General features: G+C 30.7%; 2 protein-coding genes across 3 annotated transcripts; both read left to right on the top strand.

Moving 5' to 3' along the window:
• Positions 1 to 85: 85 nt before the first annotated feature.
• Positions 86 to 3,825, top strand: LOC123919723 (DNA repair RAD52-like protein 1, mitochondrial). The gene is made up of 5 exons (XM_045971714.1): positions 86 to 380; positions 467 to 504; positions 1,898 to 1,992; positions 3,395 to 3,559; positions 3,639 to 3,825. The coding sequence occupies exons 1-4, from the start codon at positions 97 to 99 to the stop codon at positions 3,536 to 3,538; spliced, it is 561 nt and encodes a 186-aa protein (XP_045827670.1). The 5' UTR covers positions 86 to 96; the 3' UTR covers positions 3,539 to 3,559; positions 3,639 to 3,825.
• Positions 3,826 to 13,679: 9,854 nt separating this feature from the next.
• On the top strand, positions 13,680 to 25,033 carry LOC123919721 (RNA-binding protein 24). Of its 2 annotated transcripts, none has more exons than XM_045971711.1 (6): positions 13,680 to 14,244; positions 14,756 to 14,888; positions 16,154 to 16,286; positions 17,572 to 17,608; positions 19,510 to 19,807; positions 23,563 to 25,033. In XM_045971711.1, exons 1-6 carry the CDS (start codon positions 14,062 to 14,064, stop codon positions 23,601 to 23,603), a joined length of 825 nt encoding a protein of 274 aa, XP_045827667.1. In that variant the 5' UTR covers positions 13,680 to 14,061; the 3' UTR covers positions 23,604 to 25,033. The 2 variants fall into 2 exon arrangements, with proteins under 2 accessions (XP_045827667.1, XP_045827668.1); XM_045971712.1 differs by having other exon boundaries at positions 13,733 to 14,244; positions 23,543 to 25,033.
• The last annotated feature ends 56 nt before the right edge of the window (positions 25,034 to 25,089 follow it).

Raw genomic sequence — 25,089 nt, 5'->3', positions numbered from 1 at the left:
AGCCCATAACAAAAAAGCCAGGCCCATTTAGATGCACCGTTATATAAGTCCACTTGACACAAAAATTGAAATTTTTGGACTCATTTCAAAATTCAAATGGCATCATCACTGTCTTCTTCATCTTCATCCCTAAAATTGAACCACCTGAGAAAAACAGTGTGCTATTTTCTGAACCAAAACCGTTGTTATTCATCAAAGTTAAAACATGCAGCATCAACATCATCATCATCAGAGTTCGAGAAAGTTGCAGATGATGTACCAATTTCAGGAATTTGTAGACCTTTATCTGAAATACTGAAGGAGCTTAACAAGAAAGTTCCTGATTCACTTGTTAAAACTCGCATTGAGAAAGATGGTTTTCCCATTAGATACATTCCTTGGTACTTTTCATAAACCCTAACCCTAATAAACTAAACTTATTGTTATCTCTATATTTATATATTAATGTTTGTTACTACTGTTGCAGGCATATTGTTAACCGTGTTTTGAACTTACACGCTCCTGGTAAATACATTTACCCTTTTACACTGAGTAATGTTTGTATAATCAGCTTTTTTTTTTTTAAACAAGTTTGTATAATCAGCTTATTTGCAGCTTATAGTATAAATGCTTATCATGAAAAGCACTTATGTATAATAAGCCATTTTTATATATCCTACGAGTTATTTTCATAAGGTATATTAGGCTTTGTTTGGTAAAAAATAGCGGATTGCTGATAAGTTAGCTTATAAGCTAGCTTTTAGCTTATAGTGAATAAGCTAGCTTATAAGTTGAAATGACATAAAAAAAAAATGTTTAATTAATATTTAATTTTTTTCAAGTAAGATGGCAGAGGTAAAATTGGTAGAAAAAATTATAAGCTATAAGCTACTTGCAATAGCATATGAAAAACTGATGAAAAACTGATGCTATAAGCTCTTTTTGAAAAACTTTTACCAAACATTTCTTTTTTGGTTATATGAGCTTATAAGCTATAAGCTCCAAATCCGACCATACCAAACAGAGCCTCAATGAAATTATGAAAATAAGTTGAAAAAAACTGATGAAAAGCGTCCTAAGCTGTTTTCACAAGTTCTACCAAACAGTCCGACAAAACATATGCCAGTAGATAAACTCAAATAAACCAATTCAAATAGATGCTTAATACAGTATCTAATTTTGTCTCTAAAATTGTAGGACTGTATCAAAATTCAATGCTCCATATTATTAATATTCTTAAATTATTTTAGAATTATAAAATTTTAATCAGGTTCATCCCTATTTTGGATATATTGTCAAATGTATCTTAACATTGTTCACTTTCAAATGCATCTTAAAATGAACAACTTATCTTAGAGCTTATAACATAAGCTATTTTTATAGCACAAAGATAAAATAAAACTATTTTCGTATAATCTATAAGTTATTTTCATAAGCAATCTTAGAGAGCTTATGAAAATAAGCTGATAGCTTATGAAAATAAGCTGATAGCTTATGAACATGTCATAAGTTGTTTTCACATGTTCTCTCAAACAGTGTCACAAAGTGCTTATGACAGTAGATAAACTCAAATAATCCAATAGAATCATGTCCTTAATTTCACTATTGCCCCAACAAATACCATCGAAGGGACAAATCTGATTTAACATTTTGCAATTTTAAGGATTATTTTGAAATCTTGTTAATGTAGCCAATGGCAGAGCTAGAGTCTCACTATTGGGGGGCGAACTAAGGCAAATATTTTATGTAGTCAATTATTTTCATAAGTTAAATAGAGCCAAAGTCTTACCGTATTGCTTACTATCTCATGAATGTACGGGATTAGGTTGATATAGTTCTACAATTTCAGGGACCAAGTTCAATATTTACTCTAATTTTGTTTCAAAGTTTAATAGTATATTTGTTTCTTTCATGGTAGAGTGGTCTGGTGAGGTTCGGAATATCACCTATTCTGCTGATGCCAAGTCTGTTTCTGTTGTTTACCGAGTTACTCTTTATGGGACTGATGCTGAGGTATGTACTTGCATTTTGTTTATTGGTTTTCATTTAAATATAGAAAACATAGATAGTATATTAATTATTGAAATTTCTTTTATGCTCCTATTTTATTCCGAGGTTTCATTTAACGAGTGATGTGGATATTTTTGAAAAGAAAGTTAACATTAACTCTTTAAAATGTGCTTTCTTGCTCTCTGTCATTTATTTTTTATATTATAAGTAGTACCAAAGAATATACCATTAAACACTATAATAAAATTCGTAGTCTCACAATGAACTGTGATATGAGTATGACCTTAATAATAATAGTTATAAGTGGTTTCTGGTTGGACTTGTCATATGACCTTCATGTTATATGATGAAAAAAAATCATTTTCTTTTATATTTGAAATTGATGTATTCTCCTACCTTGGTTTTCTAAAAAATGTTGAATCTCTCACCTGTACGCGTATCCACTGCCAGTACCACACCTGTACCTATATATCCCAGGAAAGAGGTCTATTGAAAACTTGGAACGTAATTGAGTTTTCTATAAATAAACACTATTGTCTCATATATTACCATCTTGACTGTAATTTTCAAATTACTGTGTGTATAACAGGAATTTCTGTACTAGGGCTATAAAAGGAATTTTTCACAGCTCGTGGTTTTGTGTATTAGGTGCAGAGCAGTAAGTCAGTAACTTGGACGCTTCCGCTCTGTATAGAAACATTGAGTTATGTACAAGTTGACTTACCGTTTTATTTGAGGAATGAAATAGTGTTGTCATATAGTGGCTAGCGTAAAGGAATTTGAATAAATAGCTATTGTTACGCCGTATGTGATTTACTACAAAGTGTTATCAAATAACGGCACTATAAATAACACTAAAGTGTAGAGGAATTTGAACTACCCCCTATTTTCTGTGATCCTCGATTAACAACAATGCACTGGGCTGGATTTATGAATATTTACAAGACATTGAACTGCTGAAAAAATTAATAGATGCCCAGAAACTGAATCAATAATCAGAATAAAAGAATCTTGAGCTTTGCAACATGTGTAAGTATTTGACTCACTGGATTAAGAATTGTTCAGCATTCTTGTCTGTGGAGCTAGACTGAAACAAAGTAGAGTTTAGAAGTTGTATTTGTCGACAACAAAATTTACATTTATATAACCGTAGATTGCTTTTGCATCTTTTTCTTTTGACTTCATTTACAATCATTGTTGATTTCAACTTTTTGCTTTTGCTCTAGTCTTTGGATAGCTATATTTCAAACATGTAGATATATTATAGCTATGATGATCGAGTCAGAAAATGCGACAAACAGACTTCGGTTGTTTGTTAGCTCCTTGTTCTTCTGTCTACAGAGTACAGATTATTTTTGTTCTGTTTTATTTTATTTTTATCTCTAAACCCGGTTTATTACTCTAGATATATAGGGAATCAACTGGTACTGCTTCAATAGATGATACAAGTTATGGAGATCCTGTACAAAAGGCAGAAGCAATGGCTTTCCGAAGAGCTTGTGCACGCTTTGGGCTAGGACTCCACCTTTATCATGAAGAATCCTCGTAATCAAGTTGTTCTGCTTATCAGGTTAATTGACATTGTTTATTTTGGCTTTTAAACTATGATTATGATCATTTGAAACAAGAATTTTGGCTTTTTGGCGTAGAGGAAGCATTTTGATCCATGTAGCATTAGTGCTTACTCCTATCGAGCAGGAAAATGCTTTGGTTGCTGTGGTAGTTATATGATTGTATGATTCAATCATATGATTTTTTGGGGATAATTGATGTGCTGAAGTACTTTTGATGTAAAGAAAACAGTAAAAGTATGTTTAGAATTTATTTGCATACTAACTTATGAATTACTACTAGCACTTTGTATGCTTAACATGTGCATGTTAACTTTCGCAATATAAATTGGATTTTACCCTCGTCTTACTTGTGTCTTGTCTGTTTTGAGTGATTTGTCTATGCAATTTTGCGTGATAAATCAGTGGAATCAATTAGGTGTTCAATCTATTTAACCCCATAAACCTATAGGAGTTCTATCTATTTGGTGCTCTATGAATATGTTTAAACTGATCATCTTCGTATTTTTTGTTTAGTTGAAGGAAAGTTCAATAATAGGTTATAAAATTGCTGAATATTGTTGGAAAGTACTTCAATTTACCAATTGTTTCACCCAAATATGACAATTGGGTGAGTTCTTAAAATTAATACCTTATCTCTCTTCCCATAACATATCCGATTTCACTATACCTCCCTTCACACTTGAGCTTAATGCCACAACAGAAAACAGGTACTGTCAAATAGTTGAAATTGGTCGAACCTAGATGTACAAACCAAATTATCATCTACATTCTTGTCCAGTTTTTTTCCTTTCTTTCTGATAAGTGAAATGTTTTATTACATAAATTACTGAAACGTCTGCGGCAGCATCAATGTAGACATACCCTATCCACCTTTTGTGAAGGGTTACAAAATGCCTACACTATCATGTGTTAGACAACCAGATAACAAGTAAATACAAGTACCTACACTATCTAATATTTTTGTATCTCTCCTCCTTCCTTCGCCCCTTATTTTATAAAGTTCGCATTCTAGGATGCAAACTGTGTTTTCTCAAATTGTGCGCCCCCTGAGTTTACTACTTAAGTAGTGAGGGAGGTATTTTTGAAATTTTTGGGAGCGAACGAAGACTTACAGGGGGTGCGAGAAGAAAAAGTCAACACACCAAACCCATGGCACCAAGCTAACAACACCAACGACTACTACACACCACACCGAAACAAAACATGCACATAAGAGAAAGTTGTGTTCCTGCAGCATTCCTTCCAATACCACACTATCAATGAGACTACTCCTATTTATATCATTGTAATTTAATGTCCAATAATTGCAACCAAAACAGCAATGGTTAGGCCACAGAAACCAATGCCTATCCGTGCTTGCTCCTTCTTTCAGTAATGCATCTGCAGATGAGTTTCTTTCGATTCTGAACACCTACAGCAAAACAGGAAACAACAAAAATGCAGTTGTCATGACAGTAACAACTGCAGTTGGTAAAACAACATCAACAGTTTATGTCATGACAGTAACCTAGTATGAAAAAATAGTAGTAACAGAGACACCACAAATAATAATATTAATAACTCCATTCGAGCTACCTACATTCTTGTCCCTTTCTTTCAAAACAACAAGATTTCTTGCGGTACAAGATTAACCTATCCCGGCATGACTATACTTAACATGATTTGTTTAATTAGTACACTGAACAATACTCTCTCCGTCCCAAATTGAGCCCAAATTGAGTGACACAATTGACTGTTTCACGCATTCCGATGTATAATTTTGATGATTAATATTTTTAATTATATTATAGCAAAAATTATAAAAATTTGATATTTTGAAAATACTCATCGAGACGAATTCAACAACATATATGCTAATATTTATTTTTATTTATCAGTAAAAAAATATGGTCAAACCAATATGTGTGAATATTACAATATAGCCAACTGTGTCATTCAATTTGGGACGGAGGAAGTAGTAATTTTTAATTTGACCTAATTGAGGGGCAAAGTGTAATACGCAGTAATCAATATCAATAGCTGACATAATTTTAACTGAAACGACACAGTTAATTTTAAAACCGTTTAATCTCATATTGACGGCCGGAATTAAAAACAGCGTGTATTCATTTAAGCAGTAAATCTCAATCTGAATTTCTGTTCAATTTGAAGAAAGAAAGAAAAAGAGCTGGTGTGCGCTGTAATTGGTTGGCTGCATAGTGAGTAAGTTGGTGTGATAGTCTTTCACTTTACATGCTTTCCTCAATTCATGCATAGTTGGAGACAGCTAGCCGCACCTACCCAACATGCCTCATACATATTCATTACTCTCTCTTACACACAACACAATTCATTCTTTCATTCCATCTCGCCAATCTTTCATTCCATCACGCCAAACTAAGTGTATGTTTGGCTTCAATTCTGGAGCAGCTAGAATTGATTCTGGACATGTAGAATGGATTCTGACTTGTTTGGTTTCTCAAAAGTATAATTGATTCTGCCTCCAGAAAGGATTCTACTTGAAGTTAGAAATTGTAGCTTCTCATTCTAGAATTGATTTTTACATTCAAATTCTTTGTTCAACTCACTTTTGTATGAATATATCCAAACATAAATCAATTCTATCAAAATCTATTCTGTCAAACTCAATTCTATTCAAAGCGGAACCAAACACATACTAAATCCCCATTGTAACAAAAATCACGCAGTTATGTCATAATCTTGTTAGAGGAAGTCTAATATATGAGTATAAGAATTTTTTTTTCCTACCCTACAATTAACCCTTTATCCTTATATTTTTTTATGATATTCCAATTTTACACTTAATTAATAATTATATTATTCTTAATTTTTTTTACTTTAGTCTATTCAACTATTTTCGGGACCTCTGTGTACCTCTTTTACTATAGTGTTTCGGTACGCTTAAATAGTTTTGACTTGTTACATTTTATCAGTTTGGCGAATCCTACAATCTCGTCCTCATATAATCGCCATTGATAAATTAAAAAAAATCATATCGGAACTTGGTATGAATATTCATATCTACACACTTTGTTCTGGTATGAATATTCATACCTACACACTTTGTTTAAGTGTTCCGGTATGAATATTCATACATAAGCACTTCGTTTTGGTATGAATATTCATATCTACACACTTTGTGTGTGTTCTGGTATGAATATTCATACCTAAACACTCGTTAAATTGGTTTTGGTATAATTTTTTTAATTCATTTATTTATCAGGGACGATTATCAAAAGGCGAGATGGTAGGATTCGATGATCCGATAAAATATATCAAACCAGAACAATTTAAGCGTACCAGAACACTGTAGTGGAGGGGGTGCGCAGAGATCCCAAAAAGTTGAATAGAATAAAGTAAAAAAAATAAAAATAATATAATTAAGAATAAAATTGGAATATCATAAAAAATGTAGGGGTAAAAGGTTAATTGTAAGTGTAGAAATCAAATTCTTGAGTATAAATGTAAATTAATACCAGTGTTTAAGCACACACATAAATAAATAAGATAAAAATAATATAATAATGAATAAGTGAATATTATGTGCATGACTTAAAAACTATTCAATTATATTTGTGTTTACGTAAGAATTTGGTTTAAATGCAGTTTTGGCCCCTAAGTTTCTTAATTGCTCTATTTTGGCTCCTCTAATTTCAAATGTTCTATTTTAGCCTCCCACTTTTATCCCTTTTTGCATTTCATGGCCCCTCTTAACTATTTTGCCAAAAATATGTTGACATCGATTTTTTTTACACGTGTCTTAATTTTATTGGTCATGATAAAAGTGTATTATTTATTTAAAACAAAATAAAAATTAGGAGGAAAGGTAACGTGACTAATTTATTTTTTGCAGTAAAAAAAATTAAAAACATAGAAATATAAAACTATAAGAAAACACTTAAAATTGCGGCGAAACAGAACCGCCAGATGAAGCAGATCAAGAAGGAAGACGAAGGATATTAGAAGTTCCAATAACAAGCTATTGGGATAGAAGCACCAAAACTAAAGGATATTAGATGCACTACTCAAAACAACAAAAGCTGGTGCATATTTCGTCACGTGTGCAATTATACACAATCAATTGCAGTTAAGTAATAAGATAGGGTATCGTACCTACATGAATTGCGAGTGGAACTTCTTTTCAATTCTTATTCAGTCGATTCTTAACTTATGAGCATAAAAGTAACAAAATATAATTTTGGGGTTTTTATAACAAGAAAATATAAATGACAATAATGAAAATAGGTTTTGATAACAAGAGTTGGAAAGTTGTTGGAATCAATGATCAGTTTAACTACGGTTCAATGCCTGTGTGTGATAAGTGTTGTCAAGACCACTGTGAACAAGCTTCCTTGTGGTGTATGTTTAAAACGTTAGATAATAAAATGAGGGATAAGGTAGTTTCTATGTCTAGGTCACGCTTAGTTCATTTTAGTTCAGAAAACCTTGCTTGTTTTAAATCACTATGACCTCAAGGCTTATGTCTAAGTCCTAGAGTAAGAAGTATGTGTCCATCCTTTATTTAACCATATTAGTTCATTTAATCCATTTACTATTAGATGTCTCGTAATAATAAATTTGTATCTAATCCTAAGTTGATCAAGCTCAGAATCAAATATATAACAAAAAAGCAAATGAACCAAAATAGCATAACAACACACAACACATCACATGAATGACATTAAACTTCACATAATTCCAACATCAAGAGGTTTAGCTCATGGTGAGCTTTACAACACAAATAACAAGATGAATAGATCTACACATCATAAGAGATAAGAAATGTAAACCTACAAACACGACCACCTAGAGATGATGTCTCAATCTCCAAGTCAGCAGCGTCGCGCAGTTATCGGAATTGCATCAGAGTTGCGACAGCGGCTCATAAACTTAGGTATTTTGCCTCCAAGTTAGCACACCCTTGTCATACTGAGATTAGGGCTATTGACTCATTTATATAGAGATCATCCTTGGATCATGGGCCATAACCACTTAGAATAAGACAACCCAAAAGAATAAAGGATATTCCCTTAAGATGATAACACTAGACAGTACAATCTGCACATGGGAAATCTATCGGCTGTCTTATTGTCGGGTAGCACTTTTTGTCTTCATTCATAGCGTACGTGGAGCTTTGACTGCACATGCAACTTCACGCAATCATAGTTGTACGGAACTCAAGTCTTGACTCTGATTATCATGCATTAGCTCTGAACATTTTTTTCTTGCAAATAGGTCCAGTGGTCTGTCTTGACTCAAGTTATCACCCGAACTCCTCTTTTGAACGAAGTATTACAATTATCTCCTAATTACATACTAGACTCCAAATACATCAAAATGACTCAAAACATTGAATGATCACCTTATGATCAGGCAATAACTAAAGTAAATAGGGATAACAAACATCACATAAAGTGAGTTATCACATACCAGACCAAGATAATCTAGCATAAATGTTATACAAAGATGCATAAATGATATTGAAGCTATCATATGTAACATATGACAAAATATCATATGTAGAATTGATCACCATGTTCAAATTCTGCACTGTCACAAATTCTGCACCGTCCTAATTTTAGTTTTGTTTTAAATAAATAATACACTTTAATCATGGCCAATAAAATTAAGACGTGTGTAAAGAATATCCATGTCAACATATTTTTTTTCAAAATAGTCAAGAGGAACCATGAAATGCAAAAGGGGATAAAAGTCGGGGACTAAAATAGAGCATTTGAAACTAGGGGTCAAAATAGAGCAATTAGAAAACTTGGGAGCCAAAACTGTAATTAAGCCTAAGAATTTCTCAATCTTGCTGTACACTGTATTCGGCAAAAGAATTCTCTCCCGTGTGGTTTTTATGGGAGGGAATGCAGTTTCCATCTTAACCGTTCAATATATTTTTTTTAATTGAATAGGCACTTTGCAATAAAAAAAACGTGTGGCTATGATTTAATTGCAGACAACATACACGAGAGGATCCGCGTCCGTATATTTGAGATCTAATTATTCAAATAGCTTAAAATTATAGTTGTATATTTGCGTTTTAAACAATGTCCCGGAAGCACTGTTTAGTAAGACTTTTTTTTTTAATATGTTAAAAATAATCAAGTAAATGACCCCTTTAGAAATGAAGAGAGCATTTTGTCTATTTATATTGTTTTCCTCCCAATTTCCGTTGTATCTTTGATGTTTGTTGGGACTGTGTTATCATTTTTCACAGGTCAATTGAACCGAACACGTCGTTCATGTTGAACCATCTGGTCTAGTTCAATTTTTATTACCTCAAGAATGACTTAATAATTTTAATTATTATTGTCAAAAATAATAAATTAGTTATTGAGTATAAAATAAATAAATTATAAAAATAAAAAAGAAAGATATAATAGTTATATAAAATGAAGTTCATATATACATTTTTCCTAATCAAGTAACTAATATATATTTTTTATTCACAACTAAAATTGTAATACACACACATTGACGAATGGGTAAATGATCCTTTGGTATATCTAATACATGAATCTTAAACACCTTAGACACCTTTTCAAGAGTGGTTAGCTTAATTAATTATTTAGTTGTAACTTTTTTTAACTGCCTAAGCTATTGTGGTGATAATTTCTCCATGATTGGGATTCATTTGCTAATTAAATCTTAAATAATTTATGTGTACTTCACTTCCTTAAATATGGAATCAAAAGCTAGCCTTCTAGATTGATCCATAGCTATCTAAATTCAACTAACACCTTCATTTGTAGGTTGTTAAGCATTTGATTCACACGATTCACAAATAGGAATATAAATGAAAAATTTGTTTAATTACTAATTCAATTTTTATTGAGCTCTCATGATAATTATGTGAATGTGAGACAAATCACACCATTGATACGATTCTTCTATTATAAAACAACATTCTCATACTAACTGTATATAATTTCTTGTAAAATTTTTTTTCTTGTTATATTGAGTTTTAGAAATACTCTTAAAATATATAAGAATATTTCAATGTAACAATATTTTTAATGATTATATAAAATATCATATAAATATTTAAAATTAATATTGAAGTTTTATTTAAATTTAATCTTAAGAAAACTTTTATTCTATTAATTACCCATCGAATCCGTGGACATGTTCAAATCGGATATGGATCCTCTCCTTTCCCTTTTCTGTTCTTCACTCTCTTAACTCTCTATTTTTCTCTTAATTTCACTTTCTCCCCATTGAAAAATAAAAACATGAGAGAAAGAGAGAGAGAGATATATATTAAAGATAGAGAGTTAAGAGAGGGAAGAAAACAAAAGAGAATGAAATGATCCAATTTAGTTCAAATGATCAGATTGACAATATGGGTAGCGTCACTTGCTTATGTATAAAATTAAAACTATTTCATGGTCTAGTACATTTATAAGGTGAATATAAACTCTAATTTTGTATTTGACAATCGGTTGCCTAACCCTTTGTTGTGTAGTATTCAAAGTGGTTACAAATTCTTAAGTCAATTGGCTTACGACCTCGGAGGGCCAAAGAACACGCCGTTAGCTTACTAGAAGGACAAAACACATCAACATGAGACCATACCGGTACCCTCATCACCACAAGAATGAGATTGAGAAGGAAATGAGAAAGAGATGTTGGTTGCTGGAATTATTAGGCACAATACAAGTTCATTTTCAAGCCCAATAATTTTAGTAAAGAAGAAAGATCAGTCATGGCGTATGCGTATAGATTATCATGCGCCCATGTCTGACAAATTTTCCAATTCGGTTATTGAGGAACTATTAGATGAACTTCATGATGCCAAATTTTATTTCAAGTTGGATTTAGAATTGGACTACCATCAAGTGAGAGTCAAGGAATGCTCCTTCTGTTATATATTCACAAATCTGCCTTCTAAACTCATGAGGGGCATTATGAAGATAAGTCGGTTTGGGATAGAAGGACTTGGGATAGAAGAGAGAAGATAAGTCAGTTTTAATAATCAGTTTGCACTCGTAATTGGTGGTGAGGAAGATAAATGCTATACGTGTGGGAGGATTGGAGATGCAGTTTTTGTAATGTTATTTTAATTAAATTATAATTTAATTAATTTAAATTTTAACGTGGCAAAATAACAAAATTTGATTAATTGATTATGTAAAATTAATTTACACTGTCAGTACATTATCTTTAAACTCATCTAAAAAGTATATGAAGTCCGTCTAAATTATGTCCGAAAATTCATTTGAAAATTTCAATTGTTTTAATAGTGACACAAAGATGACCAAACAAGTGTATTCTCAAAATTAGGAAAATAATTTTATAAATAAAATTGACATGTTTATCTCCCAACATTAAAATTATTATCATTGCATACATGAAAATAATCAATTAATTAGTCATGCACCTACATCAATTTATTATAATTAAAAATACTTAAAAATAACTATTTGAAAACCATTATGCAAAACATTCTAAATTTGGGTAATTTGGTCAACAAGATAATTATTCCTAACGTTAAATTTTCTTACAAGCTTGTCTGGATTCATATTTTGTATGGTTTTCTTAATTTTAAAAAGGTAAGTAAGTTTCAAAGGCCTTCTAATCCGTTCCTCCTTAGATCAAATTTTGGGACAGATTGAAAGAACTATGTTAATAAAATTATATATTTTCTGTCTCAAATTCTGTTCCAAAATCTTGACGGAGTGAAAAATTACGTCTCAAAAGATTTGCGACGAGCGAATTGCGAAAAAATGATTTTGTCGCGAATTCCGTCCCGAAAATATTTGGGGACAAATTTTTCAAATATTGTGTGACAGATTTTTCCGTCCCAAATGAATTTTTTTCTAGTAGTGTTATATTTTATAATTAAAGTCTTGATTGAATACAAGATTTTTTTTTCCATAAAAAAGTCTTTTAAATTTTTTTTTTTAACAGCAAATATATTATGAATAATAATCGGTCTCTACACAAGACGAACAGATGTCGGGAAAAACGGAAATAAAAAACAAAGACGCCATATATATTATTAATAATAATCGGTCTTTTAAAATACTTTAAAATTTCAATCCAATATATTCCCAAAATGTACTCATCCTATGAGAGTGGATTCCCCCTTATTTGCCTCCTTAGGTAGCTGGAATTTTTTGCTTCATTATGTTGCTGCTGCTAAAACCAGTATATACCCAGTGGTGCCTTGTATTTGTTTTGGTGGTGGTGTCTTGGTTGTATTCTAGAACCTAAGATCTTTTGTCTGTATTGTTTGTACGCGGGTTGAGTACCACCTATACTTTTACTTAATAGTGGGTCTAGTACTACTTGTACTCATACTTGTTCTTGCTTTAAAAATTATTTATACAGTTATACTTTTGCAGTTAAAAAAAAAGTACTTCTTATACTAAATTCATGTTCTTCATTTTTTTTTATTAAGTAGTCTAGTGACTAGAAAATTCACCTTAAAGACACAACACTCCACCCAATAACGTAGCTATATTACCGTCACCCTCTATCACTTCATAATTTCCAACCATCTTTCGAATTCCACCTCAAATCTATATAACTATATTTTAAATTTTTTAAAATTGTTTAAACATGAAATAAAAATTGACTTTAAGACAAAGTAAATCATTAGTTCTAATTTCAAATATTGGATTCTTTTAAGGCTTAAGTGAAAAATGTACCTATGTGAAAAGTAACAACATTGCATGCGTTTGTACTACCACATGGAAATTTGAATATAAAACTCAATGAAATGATTACAGCTATACAAAGTAGTCATAAAATCGAACCAATATAAGCGCCAACCAATAAAAGCGCGAACCAAAATCACACCCTCCCCGGTTTATGGTTTTGATTCTTAAATATTATATTTTAAAAATTGTTTATTTATAAGAATTTTTTAAAAATATTATATATTCGTTTGATGTGCATGATAAACGACAAAATATAATAACTATATTATATTATCTTTCAATACATCCAGTGTTTAATAAAACAATAAGATATGATAAATTAATCTTAAAATTTATCATATCCTGTTTTCTTAGATAAATTTTTTTTCTTCTGAATTTGAGTTGGATTATCGGTAAGATAGGATAATATTATAAACTATATAAAGTATATTGAATAATGCAAACAGGTGGGGTGGGGGCTGCTATGTATATAATTCATGTCCTTATTATGTAACCTCCTTTCCTCTTTTTTTTTTCTATCTTTTGCTTTCTCTTCCCTCTCAATTCTCTCTCTCTTTTTTTTCTCTGACCTAATTGTCTCTCTTCTATTCACATCACCACTCATCTCCAAAAACACACCAACCACAACCTTGAGAGGAAGATCCTTCTAAATTTAGAATCTTTTTTTCATATTCTACAACCCCATCAACTAGATCTATCTATAGACTTCATTTTTTACAACAAAAAAAAATAACACTTGGGAAGTTTTGGCATAGCTAGCTATAACTCTAGAGGATAATATTGAAAAATATTTAGAAGATCATCATCAAGAAACAAGAAAATTCAAGATGACTCCAGTTAATTTGGCAGGACAATTTGGTGACACAACATACACCAAAGTTTTTGTTGGAGGGTTAGCTTGGGAAACTCAAAAGGAAACTATGAAGAAATATTTTGAACAATTTGGTGAGATCTTGGAAGCTGTTGTTATCACTGACAAAGCCACTGGAAGATCCAAAGGCTATGGTTTTGTATGTTTATCATCTCTTAATATTTGATTAATCTCTTTATTAAATTATCATTATATTTTATTCTATATATTATTTATTGAATTTTTACTTCAAGTATAAAAATCATTGTTAATTTAGATGAAGTTTATAATATATATGTTTTATTATATATATAAACAATGATTTTAATTCGAAGTAACGAAGTATGAATCTTAATGGATCATGGTAGCAGTACAACTCAGGCTCTTATAGTATCATGTCGCGTATTTAAGTACTTATTTATAAAAAAAATGAAGTTTCTCAATTGATCATGCTAACTGTACAACTTAGACTCTTACAATATCATGTCGCGTATTTAAATCATTTATAAAGAAATGAAGTATATACACATGTTAAGTTTCTTTCACTCTAACTAAGTAGTTCAATATAATGCTTTTGTACATTTCATCTTTTTTTTTTTTCCAATTATTTCTCCACCATTAATGCTTGTACTTATATTGAAAGTGAACTTTTGTTTGTTTCCATTAATTAGGTTACTTTTCGTGAGCCTGATGCTGCTATGAGAGCTTGTGTGGATGCTGCTCCAATCATTGATGGCAGGAGAGCTAATTGCAATCTTGCTTCTTTGGGTGTCCAAAGATCTAAGCCTTCAACACCAAAGCATGGTAATTTGAATAAAATTATATTTAATTTCAAACTTCTTCTCTATATAGTTTATTTTCTAATCTTTGAGATATATTAATTTTTACGCACCAAAAATATATCTACAAATATTTACACGGTAACTGAATCAGATGCATGTATAATTTTTTTAATTTTTTTTATATACTAACGGTGCATACAAACTACATTCTTCATTATATTATATACTTAATAAACTCATTTTATCTAATAATTATAAGTTTATACTTAAAAAATTATTTGATTTGATATTGATATGATGCATAAGATCTCAAAGAATAGTTACATAAAATCTTTCATTTTATTCTATATCATTATTCAAGATGCTCTACATTTATCAACTCGTTCTTATTCACATATGCTTTTTTTTTTTCACTCTGTTCATCCTGTGCGAAGACCTGGATAATAATATATTTGTCGTTAAAAAAAATTCTTATTCACATATTCTCTATGCACAAGCTTAATGTTAGTTGGATATTCCTTTTGTAAATTATTGTTTTTGTTTGAGTGAAACTTAAATGACACCGTGAAAATATTCTTTGGTGAAAAAAGAAGAAGACACACACAGCTAAGTGGCAACTAAGCTTGAATATTCTTCCAGAGTGTAAAGTTGTATTATGTTTTTATCCATGTGTTAGTGTTTCAATATTTCATGTATGTTTTTGGGAAACAAAATACATAAAAAAAACAAGTGTACCTAAGAAGCATGGAACCAAAGCAGTCTACTCAACTGCTTTTATTCCCTTTAATGTTTTTTTTTTTTACAAGATTAAATCAACATTAATTATTTGTCTGTTTGTTTTTCTATCTTACCTTAAAAATTATTTGATTCTGATGGAGTGTATTTCTGCTACCTCTTCATTTTTTTAATTCTCTCTTATACTTTTTTCATTTTCATATTTATATCTAATATATTTGTCAATAAAAAAAAAGAAATCAACATTATTTTAAATAGAGAAAATTGTATTAATACAAATAAATAGAATGGAAAGACAAATTTCATATTTTTTTATCTATTTTCTCGTCGTTAATTCAAGATTTTAAATTGTAAAGTACTAATGTAACTTCTAGCTAGCAATAATATTCTTAGACAAAATATAGTATCGTTGGTTTGAACCATCATTATAATACATCAAATGTCTCTACAATTTTTTATCATCTAAACTGCATCTACGATATTTTTATTTTTGAAACATTATATTGATTATGGAAGTATTGATTAGTTTTATGTAATGATGAATATTTGTAGGAGGAGGAGGGAGGAACTTTAGGGTAATGGGTTCTTACCAGACAGGATTTGGAGGAGTGGGATCAGCTTTTCCTTCAGCTGCAACCTTCCCTCATTATGCCATCCAGCAAGGGATACCTTATAATGTTTATGGGTATGAATATGCTTCTACCACACTATACACTACTTTTTTTATTTCTTCTCTTTTTTTTCTCTTCAATATCACACACATGATTATCTGGATTATATGCAGTCGTACAGTTAGAAAAGACCTGTCCATTCAATTAAGATCAAACGGTCCTGATATATATTTTTTTTAATTAAACTGTATAATTATTTTATATCTGAATCATCTAATCTTAATCGGATGGTCAACTTTTTCCCAGTTGTATGCAGTCAAATGCAATCCAAACCCCGCACATGATACACCATTTATATTTGTACTATAAGGTTGGAATGTCACGTGCAATTCCAACTCATACACAACAAACACCATTGAATATAATTTAATACTACTAACTAGGCTTATCACTAACACCAATCTAGCATGCTTTGCCAGTTCATATGTAGTATTCTTTTAAATTAAATAAAAACAAAATAAATTCCATAGTCCACATGGTATCTTTATGAGTTTATGTAACTTTTCCATCAAACTTCTTTATCTCTCTTTGAACAACAACAAAAAGTTGGTCAGCACATATTTGTATATATGAGAGATGATTTTATACACCATTTTTGCCACTAACAGCTTCACATGGGTTTGTACTTTTTTTTTTTTGACAATGGGTTTGTACTTGTTCACATATTTGTATAATATGGAACAATAAGGATTGGAAAAAAATCATTATTTTGTGTAATATTCATAAAATACTTTTTTAGGCAAATAAATAAAATATTTAACTAATACATTGTTTGTGTAAAAAAAATTAAAATGTATTTAATATTGTCTTGTCTCTATATGTTCAAAAAAAATAATATTATTGTGTGTTCTAGATCTCTCAAAATTTTACAAAATATTACTCACTTATTTTTATTTTTTGCAATAGAAAATATTACTCATTTTAGTTTATATAATATAAGCCTTTTTTTTACAATTATAATATAAGCAACTAAAATCATAAATTTGTTTGTCTGAAATATAGTCAAATTTTACTCTATTTAATCATAATTCTCATTTTTTTTACTTGTTTCATTTAAATTGTTTCTGGCCTGCTTAATTATATATTGTTATATTCACTTTGATTTCTTAACTTTCTCTTTTGTAATTGCTTGTGATCACATATTTTATATGGTTTGAAAATAGTCATTGACATTAATATATATAGTTTCTCATGTTTTTTACTTGCTTAGTTAAATTGTTTTTGGCATATTTAATTATGCACTGTTATATTCACTTGGAACTTTCTCTTTGGTAATGGCTTTGTGATCACTATTTTCAGGTACTCTTCTTACTCACCGGATTACAGTTACCCTACGGTTTGTACTTTTAACTTTTACTTTCTCTTCTCTTGTCTGTTCTATATATACCTTTTACCTAGGATCCGTTTTGAAGCATCACTTTTACGACACACATGGTTTTTATCTTTCACCAAATAGAACCAACTACTACTCTATAGCTCATTCAAATATTTAATATTAAACTAAAAATTGGACTCACGTCATTAATAAACTCTCTCTAAAATGAATCAATTCGTGTAACCAAACTTTGAATTATCAGACTCATTTCCTTGAGAATTAGATGATTAACACATGAAAAATATGTAATATGTTACTAGATTTTTGTTTGAAATAAATCACAAGTTATAAGAGCCTTTGCGTAGGAGGTTTTGTTTTAATAATATCTTCTATTTTTATGAAACAAGTTCTTATGATTTTTTTTTAGGGTAAAAATTTAAACTTATTTCAATCATCAAAATATTCTCAATATCAGATGATACATTGCATAATGAATACTAAGAAAGCTTTACAAGCACATCAAAAAGAGCACCAAAATTAGTTTGGGAGTTGGGTTTACGGGCGACACTGTCTACGACTAGTTTACGATATAGTTCTATGAACACGTTAGTATAATCAAATTCCAAAGTCAATGTAGATTTTCCTTCAAACCAACCACATGTTTCGGCTTCGTGAGGTAGAGGACTACCTTTTCTCCACATAATTTGCGCCCCGAATGAAAATTCCACAATATAGTAATGTTGGAATTCTATCCACTATTTGAAAGGAAAAAAAAAAGTAATATTTAAGATGGAAGAAAGTATGATAGAAAAATGAAACAAATTGATCTTATAAAAAAAAAATGAAACAATTTTTTTTTTATTATTATAAAATTTACTTTTTATTAACAAACTTTTTTTTTTACTCAAATTATTAACAAACTTAATGGCTCACTTTTAATATTTTAAAAGGTTCATATTACATTCACCGAAATAAATTTGTTTATCCAAAAGGTTATTTATCAAATAAATAATCAGAAAAATTCTTTTTTTTTTTTTTGGTAAAAATTAAATAAAGACTTGTGTGAAAAGAAAATTCTATTTTCACCAATTTGGGTGCACCTTAAACATCATAAGATATAGGTTAGGCCCACAAATATAGCAATGAAAGGGGTATAATAGTAAATCCAAATGTACCTTGCTTATGAATGTGGGCACCTAACTTTTTTCACTACAGCTCATTATTGTACCCTACACTACAAAATGTGGAGGTGAACGTGGTAAGTCAGTGACCTTAACAACAAGTACTACTATTGCTGGTCATAATAATTGATGATTCCATAGAACTAACAAATGATTGTGGAATGCACTAGTCAAACTTTTCTTTCTTCTATTTCTTTCCACTTTTTCTCTTTCTTTCAAACAAAAACAGTGAGGTTTGTCTTCTGAATTTGTGTGTGGTCCAATTTATTAAAACAACTATACTTTCACAGTCTTCTATACATTCAAAGCCTTTTGCTGACCCTAAATTATTTTATCCACAGCATGCTCGTAGTGGAATGGAATAAATACAATATTTTCTCCGATTTTATTTTTTTTATAAGCAAAATATTAACATAGTATTATATAAAATTGAAAATTATTATTTATGTTAATGTTTTTTTTACTAATGATCATGTCAATGTTAATTAAAATTAAATTGAATAAATTATAACGAACTTTTCATAAATATGAAGCACGAACACGCTTCGAATCAGACATGTTTCAATGTCAGACACCAATACAACATTGATATTTATAATTATATTAAATTATGTTATTTTCTAAATTATTATCTGTATCGAAGTGTCAGCAGCCGTGTGATGTTTGACATACAGTAGTTCATAGATAATTTACAATTTTCTTCTTAAGTAAAATGTGATTGTAATGTAATTGAAAATGCAGAGCTACTATGGTATGTACGGTGGAGCAGCAGCACAGTACCCTGTTTATGGAAATGGACCAGCTGGAGGAATGATGACTGGTGGTGCAGCAGCAGCTGCAGCATACTATCCATATCTTCAGTATGGCGAAGGAACTGGCGGTGCAACAACCGGCGGCTACACTTCCGGTCAAGGTTATGGCGTTAACTACCCACCTCAAGTGTTTCAGTATTCTCCAATTGCTTCAACTGGTGGTTATGCTGCTCAGCATTATGGAACACCCATTTCTCTTGCACCTTCCCCCGCTGCCCTACCATCAGGTTTTTACTTATAACTATACTCTCATAATCATGATTTTAAATTACGGCTATAGTCAAGATACGCTGCAAACTTTTATATCATACAAAAGGATAAAAAATAAGGTCGATGCAGTCATGCAGTCACTACAACATTTTTGCATTTCGACCACAGGTCAAAAGTGTAGCCTAAACCATGAAAATTGTTGTCTAAAAGTATAGGGAACAGTTTTCACCTGTTTTATAAGCGAGCGTTACCTATTGTCTAAGGTTACAGTTTTTTCACGTTTTGGGCACACTTTTTAAAACTGTCGCCCAAGTTATAAAGAACAGGGAACAGTTATTCGGAAAATGTTAGGCAACAGTTATTACCCGTTGCCAAATTTATTTACAGTCTATAATTGTTGCCTTAAAGATTAAGCAAAGGGAACAATTATCAAATGTCCCCATTACATATTATCAAGCTGGTTTTTAAATTTACTTTTGTAATTAAGATAATAATTTTGAAAATATTTTAACCAAATTTAATATTCAAATTATATATTTGAAATAAAAGTGAGGCAAATAAATGATCTCCTTCATTCAATTGTTTGTAGTATTACATAATTGCATAACAGAGTACCTCCTTTCTATGGGTACTAAAAGTAGCAACATGTACTGATTACTATATAACACCTAAAGTCATGGTTACTACTCAAGACCATAATACAACTAAAATTAAGACAATGTTTTTCTCAAAACCATAATACAACTAAAATTGGACACTTTTGGTGTAAATAGTAAATTTCCTTTCATTGCCCCCACTATCTTGGTTGCATAATCATATGAAGAAGCAGTTGTAACATGCCTTCTGTTACTTTTCAATGATCTTTAGCAATTCCAACATTTCTTTGATCGTAATCCCTTTTAATCGTATTGCTCCAATGTAAAACCTGCTACACCAAATTAATCAATAGTTGAACAAAAACTGAACTACAATCTCACTAATTATGCAAACAACACATCCTATACGCACTAGAAAGCATATTGTCATTACAAAATTAGAGTATCACTGTCATCTCTAATGTAAATGTACCAAATTACATCTAGCCATTTCATTGAAAATTCAATTTCATATTTGAACTATCTCTTATTATGAGAATAAGTGATGGTTCCTTTTAACCTGCCCCACACAACTCTTAAATACAAACAACAATACCTAGATTTCCTCTAGAAGGTAGAGGGCTGCAAAACCCAACACAGTGGTGTCTACACAGCTAATTGAATAATGAAATTAAATAAAAGAAGAGCTAAAATCAAACAATTAGATAGGTTTAAATAATTTAAGGTCAGATACACAAGTTAGGAATAACTTAAAAAATGTAGACAATATGAAATTAGCAGTGAAAAATTGAATTGCAAATAACTCACAATGAAGTTTATAATCAAAATTAATTTGTTAAGAGTAAATTGCTTCCCTTACCACAATTTTCAATTGCTTGGTAAGGATCGAATTTATCTACATATTACAACAAAATGCATTTAAATATAAGCACATAAATATCTTGCTAAAAGTAAATGCCAAGTTCTCCAATGTTAATTGACATTAATAAGCTTGCACAAAACTTCTATATCATTTTTGTTTCATTATTTAATCAAGGTGTTCATTTCCTAACAAGAAAACCAAATCAATTAATAAACTATAGATTAAGAAATCCACCCATGAATCATGTATGTAATAGAAGAAATTATATCAACTGTGAAATGAAAATTTGGGTCCAATTTAGAGTATTCTTTGATTCTTCTTCCCTTGTAGGCAACTCACTCAAATAGCAAGTCTATAAATCATTGGTTTATATTTCTTAGCGCATTACCAAAATGTATAGCATACACAACATCATTGCATCTTTTTTCATGAGTTTTTAGTCAAGATGAATTGGTGTTCATTCATACTCAGCATGAGTTTTCACTCAAGATGAATTGGCTCATTCATAAAACCACTATCCTCTACATACTAAGTATTAACTAGTAATTAATATTTAGTAATTTAGTAATCACTATATTTCATAAAATCCTGCAAACACAAAACACCAATCTAGAAAGTATAAACAATTATCAAAAACCTATACATACTAAAAACCAACAAAGTGCCATTCAAATAGTACCAAATCTTGTTAGGTTTGAAGTTGAACAGAATATGAAAAACATGCAAATTTAATAATCAGACAAATTAACATCAAATTTCTAACTGAGCCAAGAACAGAGAAATTTAGTTTGGGATGAAAGATGATGTTAGGGTTTTGGCACAATTTAGGGAAAACTCAATCTAAGTTGAAGTTTATAAAGAGACTCACGATATAAGAAGTTAATGTTGCTCAACACTGTGCAAAATACATCCACAATCTCATAACTAAACATCACAAAAATTTCATCCACAACAACAATAACAAACAAACCCAGCTTGTTAAACAAAAAACCCAGAAAAAACAATCTAGAAGAAAATAAGAACAAACAAACCCAGAATAACATACCAGAAAAAATCCTTCAACAAATCTAGATCTGCATTCAGATCACTCATGAAACCCTTATCCTAGCCACCAACTCCGCTAACTAATCTCTGAAACTATGACGCCACTGATATAGGGTCTCCGGATGGAAGCCATTAATTTTGGTCAGAAAAAAATACGAGAAAGAGGAATAGATCAGAAACCCTAGAAAGATAGGGATTGGATGGTGTGACAGAATAAATTGGAAACCCTAAAAATCTAGGGATTGAGCAGTGGGAGAATTTATAAAGCTATGGATTGAGATGGATTTTCGATTTAAGGAGACGGAGGAGAAGGAGCCACGCAGTCGGGTTTAACTCTCAAACTTGTTTTGTGTGTGATGGGTCAGGGTGGATGGGATTAGTCTTTTAATTGAACTAGTGAGATAAAATTAATTAATTTTATAATAGAGTAAAGTATTTTTTTTAAGTTGAATATTTAAAGCAATTGTTGATAAATGTTGCCTTTTGTCATAAATAATGTAACGCCTTAAAATTGTCCCCACAAATATCTATAGGCACAGTTGTTAACTATTGCAAAAGAAATATCATAGTAACAGTCCGAAAATGTTCCCTTTTCTATTTCAGGGAACACTTATGTAGCGCTGCCTAAAAGGCACTGGCAACAGTCAAAACGTGTTAGCTTAGCCACTTTTAGGTAACAGTTTATACAAGTTGCATAAAAAAGTGTTGCTAAAGACAACAAATGTTGTAGTGAGTCAAAGTTGCAATTTCGATAACGTTGACGCTGCATTGACATTAAAATCATTTTTGAAGCCGTCATTAGAGTTACATACGGCAATTTAAAATCATGTTCATAATCATAAATTTCACAATTGCAACTGTGACATAAGAAGTGTCGTCAACATTTGCTCACAGACTTTTTTAAAAGATGATTGTTATGTAGATTATACCGCTTTAAAAATGGGTTTTATAAACTATGACTTTTATGTTTAAAAGAAGATAGAGTGAGTGTCGGTTTTATTTCTTTTGCAATTTTTAATATTGTCATAAATTATTGACCAAGTATTAGTTGCAAACAATTCATCAGGCAAATCTCGATAATTGCACTGAGGTGTAATTTAAATCCAACAATCGAGATTTGACTTGATTGAATAAATGCACATGATTACAACTAGTTGCAAACTGCAATTTAAAACTTCTATATTTTTTTGTTAGCTTATTTGATTATGCAACTTGATCATGTATTAATGAGGTACTAATATTTTTGACAGTGTGTTTTGCTGTGCCACAGGCGTGACAATGGCTCTACAAGCTCCAATTCCTCATCGTTAGAGACTCATATATCATATCAATGATCTCAAAAAAAATCACTAGCTGTGTCAAAACTTCCCAAGTTATTGCTTCTTGAAGTCTCTTATATCATCAATCAACCTTTGGCCTAACCATGGTGTTCTCTCATCCTTCACACACACACACACACACTTTTCACTAACACCAAAGAAAAAAGCCCATCAATGGAATTTGGGCTTTTCCACTCATCATCATCATAGGCCCCCCATAGGGGCCCAAAGGTTTCCTCTCCATATAATTTGGAGAGTCATGCTCATGCATTGTCCCATATTTTCAAGAAAAAAAAGTTGCATTGGTTCCTTGAAGAGAACCAAAATGTTTAATCACCAACAAAAGCTATAGGAAATAGCTTTAAGTTGGGAAAAGAATGGAAAAACTTAGCCCTTGGAAAGGCTAAACCAAAAAAAAAAAAAAAATCATCTTATTAATTAACTTTAGCCCATGGAGGGCAAAGTGAAAGTAATAAAGAATGGTTTTTCAAAAATTGTAAATTGAAGAATCTCACAAATAGGTATAGCTCATCAATTTGAAATTAAGCTAGTTTAGAAATGGGTATCCCCTTTAATTAATTGCTAATCACACCTCTTTGGATAAAGAGGAAAATTTAGCAATTAAGGGACATTGGATGTCCCATCTTTTTTGTATGGTAACATCTAGCTATAGTGTTATAGTCTTTAGTGTTAATTAGGATTAGGATTAGGATAAGTCATGTTTATCAAATTAATTTTTATAAAAAGAAGGGTTTAACCAACCAACAAATTAACCATCTTTCCTTTGGGTAAGGAGAGAAAATAACTTTTTTTTTTCTTTATGTAAATTTCATTGTGGCTAAACTATGGGAGTTTAAGCCCAATTTAGTTATTTTTAGGAGGGAAGTAATTTTTTTACTTTCCCAATTAGCATATATGTAGTACATTTCATCATCATTTTGAGACCTACATCAATAGAATGTGGAACTCAAAAACACTTGCATATGTAATCTAGGGAGATATTTGGCTTCCCTTGGGTTACTTCACTTTGCTCACCAACCATGGTTAGGGACATAGGTGAATTAATGAGAATCTCATCATCACTCTTACTTTGTTTCTCTCTATCTCTCCATTTCTCAATCCTCTTCATTTCTCTTCCTTTGTCTATGGCAACTTTTAAATTGAGATGGACCTTAATTAATACTCTTTTAATTTTATGTTTAAGCCTATATGGTATTTGGATTGTAATTAGGAAATCTAAAGTAGGAGGATTAATTCATTCCCTATCCATATGCTGGATGAGAATGGATTTACTACTTATTCTACTATGCATTTAATTTCTTATATTATGTTTGCATCAATCAACATGTGTCAAGAAGTTAATGCTTTCAAGCAATGTTAATCTTTTTGTTATATGTCAATTGATGATTTTCCTTAGTTTTACTTTTTTTCTTCATATATATAAAATATTTATCGAAGGAGGGTGATGGAATCAGTCT

This window comes from Trifolium pratense, linkage group LG4 (assembly GCF_020283565.1).
Source record: "Trifolium pratense cultivar HEN17-A07 linkage group LG4, ARS_RC_1.1, whole genome shotgun sequence".
Lineage (NCBI taxonomy): Eukaryota > Viridiplantae > Streptophyta > Magnoliopsida > Fabales > Fabaceae > Trifolium > Trifolium pratense.
The sequence above is the reverse complement of the archived record's forward strand: the minus strand, read 5'-3'. Positions and strand labels throughout refer to the sequence as shown.

Coding starts and splice junctions, on each gene's coding strand:
- LOC123919721 (XM_045971711.1), top strand. CDS start 14,062: ATGACTCCAGTTAATTTGGCAGGACAATTTGGTGACACAACATACACC. Junction 14,889..16,153: donor GCCTTCAACACCAAAGCATG/GTAATTTGAATA, acceptor GAATATTTGTAG/GAGGAGGAGGGAGGAACTTT. Junction 17,609..19,509: donor CGGATTACAGTTACCCTACG/GTTTGTACTTTT, acceptor TTGAAAATGCAG/AGCTACTATGGTATGTACGG.
- LOC123919723 (XM_045971714.1), top strand. CDS start 97: ATGGCATCATCACTGTCTTCTTCATCTTCATCCCTAAAATTGAACCAC. Junction 381..466: donor CCCATTAGATACATTCCTTG/GTACTTTTCATA, acceptor CTACTGTTGCAG/GCATATTGTTAACCGTGTTT. Junction 1,993..3,394: donor TTTATGGGACTGATGCTGAG/GTATGTACTTGC, acceptor TTATTACTCTAG/ATATATAGGGAATCAACTGG.